Source organism: Melospiza melodia, unplaced genomic scaffold (assembly GCF_035770615.1).
Source record: "Melospiza melodia melodia isolate bMelMel2 unplaced genomic scaffold, bMelMel2.pri scaffold_18, whole genome shotgun sequence".
Taxonomy (NCBI): Eukaryota; Metazoa; Chordata; class Aves; order Passeriformes; family Passerellidae; genus Melospiza; species Melospiza melodia.
The window spans coordinates 12,476,909-12,484,729 of record NW_026948525.1 but is presented as its reverse complement, the minus strand read 5'-3'; the positions used below and the strand labels follow the sequence as shown (position 1 = coordinate 12,484,729).

General features: G+C 56.9%; 1 protein-coding gene across 1 annotated transcript; it reads left to right on the top strand.

Moving 5' to 3' along the window:
- The first annotated feature begins 260 nt into the window (after window positions 1-260).
- Window positions 261-6,931, top strand: LOC134433376 (serine/threonine-protein kinase pim-1-like). Its single transcript, XM_063182232.1, has 6 exons — window positions 261-383; window positions 4,891-5,052; window positions 5,176-5,226; window positions 5,431-5,797; window positions 6,409-6,585; window positions 6,825-6,931. Exons 1-6 carry the CDS (start codon window positions 261-263, stop codon window positions 6,929-6,931), a joined length of 987 nt encoding a protein of 328 aa, XP_063038302.1.
- Window positions 6,932-7,821: the final 890 nt, after the last annotated feature.

Below are 7,821 nucleotides of genomic sequence, written 5' to 3'. Positions count from 1 at the left end.
ACCTTCTCCTTTGGTAGCTTGTGCAACCTGTCGTGTGGGGCTCCATATGGCTGCTTTCCACTTTCGGTTCATCCCTACAATTGGACAGGAACCATCAGTGAAAAGACCGTAGTGTGTTTCCTCTGGGAAAACTTGGTTATATGGAGGAGCTTCTTCAGTCCATGTTGCTGGTCTTGTTCTTCATCTGTGACACCAAAATTTTCACCTTCAGGCCAATTTGTAATTACCTCCAAAATCCCAGGGCCATTCAGTTTACCTATATGGGCAGTGTCTCTGTCCCTCTGGGAGCCTCTCAGGAACCCTCAGCCAGTCCCGAGTTGGCAGACACCGGGGGGAACCCCGACACGGCCGACAGCGGGGAGACACTCTCCCAAGCCCTGAGGGTATGGAGGGCACGTGGTCATCTTTGCAGCAGGAGAGACACCAGAGACATGGGTACAAGATTAAGGCCCGACTCTTAGCAGGGGTTAATCCCAGGTTTTATTCTAGGAGTCCCAAAGGAGCCCCTACACCTCAGGCAGCTCCTGCTGAGAGCCCCGGGAGATTTGCCAAGGTTACATTTAAAGGGAGGTGGAAACCAAAAGTAGATAACATTTTACTAAACAATAAGTGACCCTAAGGGATGGGTACTGGGGGACAGACATTTAGGACAGCATTTGGGGCAAGGCTTGGGGGGCTCACCCCTGGCCTCTTGCTAATCACTCGACATCCTGGACCAAAGCTTCTAGATGGAGGGGATGGGATGCTGAGTGATTGACAGAGAGCCAGGCTGGGGATTTGGGGATGATCTCAGCAAGAGAAAGGGATTACACAGGTAAAGGGAGGGGGGTACTGTAGATTTTCATGTGTCTCTTCCCAGCTGTTTTAGGTTGATTTATTCTTGATTTATGTTGATTTATGCTTGTCGGTTTTCTGTTTCTCCTGCTGGCTGATTTATGTCCGGTTTATGTCCGGAGATAGCTCAGGGATGCCACTTGCTCGGTTTCTCGGCTGTTTCAAAGACCTGGAAAGGCCCAGAGTGGCCTTGGACAGCCTGCGCTTCAAAGGACGAGGAGAGACTTCTGATCTTGTTTCGGTCTTGGTGTTTATTAATTGTTTATCTAAAAGATTTTCTTTCAGCCCGACAGAGGTCTGCACAGCAAGTCAGCCATGGGCACACTCCCCAGCCTCTGGGGCGGTCACTTATCTTTATACCTGAAGTTACGTGTACAATATTTATAATTTTTCCCCAATACCTTCTACTCTTATTAACCGGTGCACTTCTAGTAAAGACCAATCCCAAAGTGCCACCATCACCACAGAAGATGGAGGCCAAGAAGAAGAAGAAGAAGGACAGGACACGCCCCAATTCCTCCATCTTACTTCTTTAGACCCCCCTGTACAGAAATCCTAAACCCTGTGTTCTACACCTTAATTAACTTATCCCTTCACCATTCACCCCAGTGAAATCCTCCCAGTCCTCATACAGGTGTCATCTCCCGTGTAGGATCAAAGTCCAGCCACCAGACACTTCTGGCAACATTCCAGGACTCCCGAGCCCCCCAAGGGTGGTCTCGGTCACTCTGCACCTTCATCCTGAGGTGCTGAGATCCCACAGGGTACCATCTGGGATGAACCATTTGGGAAAAAGACAGGGATTCAAAAACAAAACTATTACAAAGTATTACAAAGTATAAAAACACACTATGAGACACCACCCAGATCTGGTGTTTGCTGCACAAGTGCCCAGATCCGGAAATTTCCCAGGGCTGGCATAGCCCAAGTCCAGCAATTTGCTGGCACAGAAAGCCAGAATCCGGCAATTTCCTGATGCCAATACAGGTGCCCAGACCTGGTGTTTGCTGCCACTGCCAGTGCTCAGATCTGGATATTTCTCTGTTCTGGCAGAGCCAAGTCCAGCGATTTTCTGGCAAAGAAAGCCAAAATCTGGCAATTCCCTGCAACCGTCATTGGCAATGCCAAGATCCGGTGTTTGCTGCCACCACCAGTTCCCAGATGCAGGAGTTTCCTGGTGCCGGCACAGCCTGAGTCTAGTAATTTTCTGGCAAAGAAAGCCAAGACCTTGCAAATACCTGGTGCTGGCCCCACCCAGATCTGGTGTTTGCTGGCACTGCCAGTGCTCATATCCAGCAGTTTCCCAGTGGCAGCACGGCCCAAGTCCAGCAGTTTGCTGGCACAGAAAGACAAAACCTTGCAATTTTCTGGTGATAGCACCGGCACCACCCAGATGTGCGGTTAGCTGGCACCGCCAGTGCCCAGATCTGGCAATTTCCTGGTGCTGGCATAACCCAAATGCAGCAATTGTCTGGCAAAGAAAGCCAAAACCCGGCACTGCCCAGATCTGGTGTGTTGGGGTTGGTTTAAAAGAAGAGGGAGACCTCAGCTTAAGGCCGTGGGAAAACCCTCTTTAGCTGGGGTCAGCAGGAGCTCCCGCCCATAATCCTCTTGTTCAGTTATGCAATTGTTACTAGAAAGTTCTCAGTTCTCTTTGCTTCCATTGGTTACTTTATACTGCAAAAACTGTAATATTCTTAATCCTTCCTTCCTCTTGGATCCTTCCCTCAGATCCCACCTTAACCCCTCCCCATAAATAAATGTATAAATATTCCTGCTAGACCCTGGACCCAGGCCTTTTTCTGCTTCTCTCTCTGTACTGTGTACGCCGTCCTGTTTGTCGTGTTTGCCTTCAGTAAAGTTCTGTTTCCAGACAACGACATGAAAGCAGTCTCTGTCTGTAAAGTTGCCAGAGCTGGTTCTCAGGGAAACCACTGGTCAACAGTGCAGACGAGGACCAGAAGGTTTCACTGGTGTTTGCTGGCACTGCCAGTGCCCAGATCTGGAAATTTCCCTATTCTGACACAGCCCAAGTGCAGCAATTTGCTGGCACAGAAATCCAAAACCTTTCACCTTTCTGCTACTGGGTCTGGCACTGCCCACATCTTGTGTTTGCTGCACCAGAACCCAGATTTGGAAATTTCCCGATGCCAGCAGAGCCCAAATCTGGCAGATTTCTGTCACTGGCAAAGACACCACCCAGATCAGGTGTTTGCTGGCAGTGCCAGTGGCCAGATCTGAAAACTCCCTGGTGCTGGCACAGCCCAAGCCCAGTGATTTGCTTGCACAGAAAGCCAAAGTTTGGAAATCTTCAGGTTCTGGCTCCAGCGCCACCATGATCTGGTGTTTGCTGGGACCGCCAGTGCCCAGATTTGGAAATTTCCCGATGCCTTCACAGCCAAGGTCCAGCAATTTGATTTTAGCCACCTCAGGAAGAGAAGTTCCTCGGACTGTGACTTTCCTTTTTCTTGGAACTGTTTAAACCTGCTCTGGACTGAAAACCCAGACAAACACCTGCAGCTCACACCTGTGGCCCCCCGAGCTCTGGAATGCTGCATTCCAGAACCAGAGGGACTTAGAAGAGACTGAGTGAGCCAACTACAACCCACAAAAAGGACTTTCTGAATTGGCCAACTCTTCAGCACTGTCCAAGGTTTTATTTAATATTATTCATTTTTCATGCTTGTGAATACTTTACTCGTTAAAAAAAAATGGTTTTTTTTTTCACTTTTCTCCAGGGAAGTCTTTTCCTGAACTAGTAGGGGTAAGGGCCACTTCAACTTGCTTTCTAGACAGACCCCTTTAGGAGGTTTCCTCCCCAAATTTACCCTAAGCCAGCACAAACAGTCACAATGAAAATTTCACCAGTGGCGTAATTTCCTGGTGGCAAATCTTGTGACAGAAGCTTGACCTTGTTCTCCATGAGAGATTCTTGGGAAGAGCATACAGGAGAAGACTCCTGGAAAACTGAAACAGCTTTCCAGATGTAAAATAAAAGAAACAATCCAAGGTGTTTTCCTCTATTTTTTTCTATGCTCCCCTTTTCTATGTTGCGTCCAGTAATTCCAGATGCACCTCGCCTCTAGGATCGATGACTTAGTGATTTTTAGACACTCTAAAATACCATGAGCCACACACAGTTTTCCTTCCCCTGTTTTTACGGGAAAGCAACACTGGAGATGTAAGTGCAGTGCTGGGGTCAGGTAGGAATCCTACCCCAAGGGAAGGTGGCCCGACAGTGTTTGACCCTCAGCAAGGACAATGCCCAGCAGCAAGCGAGGGGATCGCTGTGCCAGTGCGCAGGAGTCAGGGCTCTGCACCTGCGCTCAGCGCTGCAAAGTTCCCGTGTTTGGGCAGACGGAGGGGCTGTCCTCGGGGCGCGCGGGGCTCGAACGTGGGGCTCGTGGGGCGAGCGGGGAACGGACACGGGGACGAACGGTCCCGGTGCTTCAGTTGCAGCGGCGGCAGCGGCAGCAGCAGCAGCAGCAGCGGCGAGAGCAGCAAAACAGATAATTTAAAACACGCTTTCCCCTATTTTTCTTTCTCTTTCTCTTTGTCCTATTATTTCTCTTTCTCTCCCTTTCCCGCTGTCGGGCACCCTTCTCTCGGGGTCCCTTGCCCGGCGTCCCTCTCCTCTCCCCGCCTCCCTCTCCCCTGCAGGGCAGGGCCATGCCCCCGGCCCGCCCCCGGCCCCGGGCGGGGCTGCCCCGTGCCCGGCCCCGGCCGTCCCGCCGCGGTCTCGCCTCCGCCCGGCTCTGGCCGTACTGGCGGTGGCGCTGCCGGGCAGGCATCAGTGCCTGGTGCGGGGGCGGCATCGCCGCCCTTCGGCTCCGCCTGGCCCGAGCCCGGCCCCGGACCCGACACAGGCTCCAGTCCCGGCCCCGGCCCCGGCTTCTCCCGGGGCCCGCGGAGCACACCTGCGGCGCGGCCACTCCCGCCGCTTCCGCTGCGGCTTCCCCGGCCCGAGCTCCGCCGCTCGGCAGCGCGGCCTCCGTCCCCGAGCTGTCGGGGCCCGGGGCGGGTGGGGATGCCGGGCCCGGGGCGGGTGAGGGGCGCTCGGGGGCCGTTGCTGGTCCCGGGCCGAGCGCTGACAGCCGCGTCCCGCCCGCAGGGACGGCGCAGGAGGCCCTGCAGGAGCGGTACCGGCTGGGATCGCTGCTGGGACGCGGCGGCTTCGGCAGCGTCTTCGCAGCCACGCGGCTCTCGGACGGCGTCCCGGTGAGCGGCGGGGCCGGCGACGGGCGCAGGCGGAGGGGGCGGAGGAGGAGGGAGGAGGAGGAGAAGGTCGGGGCGCGGCGGGACGGGCGGCGAGCTCACCCCGCTGCTCTCCCTCGCTCGCAGGTGGCCATCAAACGCGTGCCGAGGGATCGCATCCGGCACTGGGGCGAGCTGGTGAGTGAGCGGAGCCAGCGGCAGCAGCCGGGCCGTGCCGGGCGGCGAGGAGCCGGGGCCCGGCAGGGTGGGAGACGCCGTGAGCCCTGCGGGGAGAGCGGGCGTGGGTTGAGCGGGGCATGCAGAGCATCCCGGCCTGGCTGAGGGCTCCCAGAGCCCCGGCACGGCCTCGGCCCCACTGACGGCGTCGTGCTCCTCCCGCAGCCCGACGGCACCAGCGCACCCCTGGAGATCGTGCTGCTGGCCAAGGTGTCCTGTGGCTGTGGCGGTGTCATTCAGCTCCTGGAGTGGCTTGAGCTCCCCGACAGCTTCCTGCTGGTGCTGGAGCATCCGGAGCGGTGCCAGGAGCTCTCGGGTTTCCTGGCGGAGCGGGGGTTCCTGCCGGAGGAGGAGGCGCGGGGGCTGTTCTGCCAGGTGCTGGAGGCCGTGCGGCACTGCACCAGCTGCGGGGTCCTGCACCGGGACATTAAGCCCAAGAATGTCCTGGTCGACCTGGCCAGCGGGCAGCTGAAACTGATTGACTTTGGCTGTGGCGCCTTCCTCCAAGACACAGCCTACACCCAGTTTGCAGGTGAGGCCTCGCAGGGGGTGCTCCTGGGCATCTCGTGGCCCAGCCTGGGTGCAGCACTGGGGCTTCCCCCTATTGCAGCCGGGATGGGATTGATGCTGGAGCCGAGTTGATTTGGGTGGGGTGTGAGGGCGGCCAGCTCCCAGCCCTGCTGACAGCCTTCAGCACCCACTGTGCCCTGGGCTGGGGCTGGAGCTGGGGCAGCCAGCCCAACACAAACCCCCATGGGGGCAGCAGAGAGGGGGGTCTGACCCCATTCCCCGGATGGTTTGGTGTGCAGGCAAGGAAGGGCTGGACTGCTCCGCTCTCCTTGTTCGCCTTGGCTTATTAACATTTTTGGGGGCCATGCAGGTGGGGAGGAGAGTGGGTTTTCTCGACTACTGGGTGGGTTTTTCCTTTGTGTCATGGTTGGGCTTTCCCAGGGATTGTGCTGCCCTCTTTCAGTCCAGTGGCTTCTTTTCCAGCCGCGAGTTTGTGCACAAGTCCCAAGTGCTGGCGAGAGGGCAGCGCTCACCCCGTGTGCCTCTGGGGCAGCCCCCACATGCCCAGGGATGCTGGGGCCGGGCTCTGGGAGCAGCAGCATCCCCCTGCTGAGCTGTGTCTGTGTTCCACAGGAACCCTGTCCTATAGCACACCAGAGTGGATCCAGCACCAATGCTACCACGGCGAGGCAGCCACGATCTGGTCCCTGGGCCTCCTGCTGTGCCACCTGGTCATGGGGAAGCACCCATTCAGGAGGGGCCAGGAGATCATCCGGGGGCGAATCTTGTTCCCACGATGGCTCTCTCAAGGTGGATCCTCATCTCTGGGCACGGGGGGAATACCAGTGCTGGGAGACAGCAGCGGGCTCATGGGCAAACCACTCTGGCAGCTGCTGAGCAGGCACATGTCCTGCTCTCCTGCTGTCCTCCAAACAGAGCATCCATGGGGAAGTTTAGGCCCAGCTCTGGTCACACCCAGCATGACCTGGGCATGGGAACAGGAGGGCAACTTCTCCAACTGACTGGTGATTTCTGGTTTCTCTCCCCAGAGTGCCAAGATGTTATTAAGAGGTGTTTGTCCATGCAACCCTCGGACAGGCCATCCTTAGAAGAGCTTTTCTGTCATCCTTGGGTGAAGGGTGTTTCCCTGCCCTAGAAGACTGAAGAAATCCACGTGCACAGTTGGATCCAGGGACCTAGCAGGTACCAGCTCCACACATCTCTTGGCAATCAGTGGCAAAGCAAACCAGGCTGGTTTTGTCCTGCCTGTAGCTCTGAGCAGGGGTCAGCAGAAGGCAACATGCAGCGCTTGGGCTGGAGCTGAGCTGGAGACCCGGTGTGACAAGCACTGGTGGCCACCATCCCCTGGTTTTGTTTGTATGGTTCATGGATGGCTGGGGCCCTAGGCAGAGCCCTGACAGCCTGGTCTGACCCCAGGGAAGGAGAAGGAGCCCCTGGAGAAGCTGTTCCAAATGGGGCTGGTGCTGGAGACACCAAGGACAACCTCAAGGATGATAATCTCTTCTTTGGCCTGGCCAGCTGAAGATGATGGACTTGGATTCTGGCACCTTCTTCAAAGCCAGGCTCCAGGTCCAATTTGCAGGTGAGTCTACAGGCATGGGGTTGCTCCCAGATCTGGGCATGGCACAGCTGGGCACCAAAGGTTCCCCCTTTGCTGGGGCAGACGCAATGAATTCTTCAGTCAGTTGCCCAGCTGCTTTTTGACTCTGGGCAGCTGCTGAGGGCTGGATGTGCCGTGGCTGGCTGCAGGCTGGGCATGTGTCCTGCCCTCCTGCTCTGCTGCCAAAGGCAGCAGGGATGGGCAGCTCTGGGCACAGCTCTGGGCACGGCCAACATGTCCTGGGCACCGCAGGCCTTGGCACAAGGGCACAGGAGCCCTCAGCTGACGGGCACTTTCTGCTTTCTCCCCTTGCAGCCAGGCTCTGCGGGTGCTGAGGCTGCTCTGGGCTCTGCCAGGGCTCTGCTGGGCTCAGCCCTGGGCCCAGCTGGGCTGGCTCTGCCCTCACATTGCTCTGACAGCTTTGC

Excerpts from the sequence above, each read along its gene's own strand:
- LOC134433376 (XM_063182232.1), top strand. The coding sequence starts at position 261 with ATGGGCAGTGTCTCTGTCCCTCTGGGAGCCTCTCAGGAACCCTCAGCC. Across the intron at positions 5,053-5,175 it reads GGCTCTCGGACGGCGTCCCG|GTGGCCATCAAACGCGTGCC; the intron begins GTGAGCGGCGGG and ends CCTCGCTCGCAG. Across the intron at positions 5,798-6,408 it reads AGCCTACACCCAGTTTGCAG|GAACCCTGTCCTATAGCACA; the intron begins GTGAGGCCTCGC and ends TGTGTTCCACAG.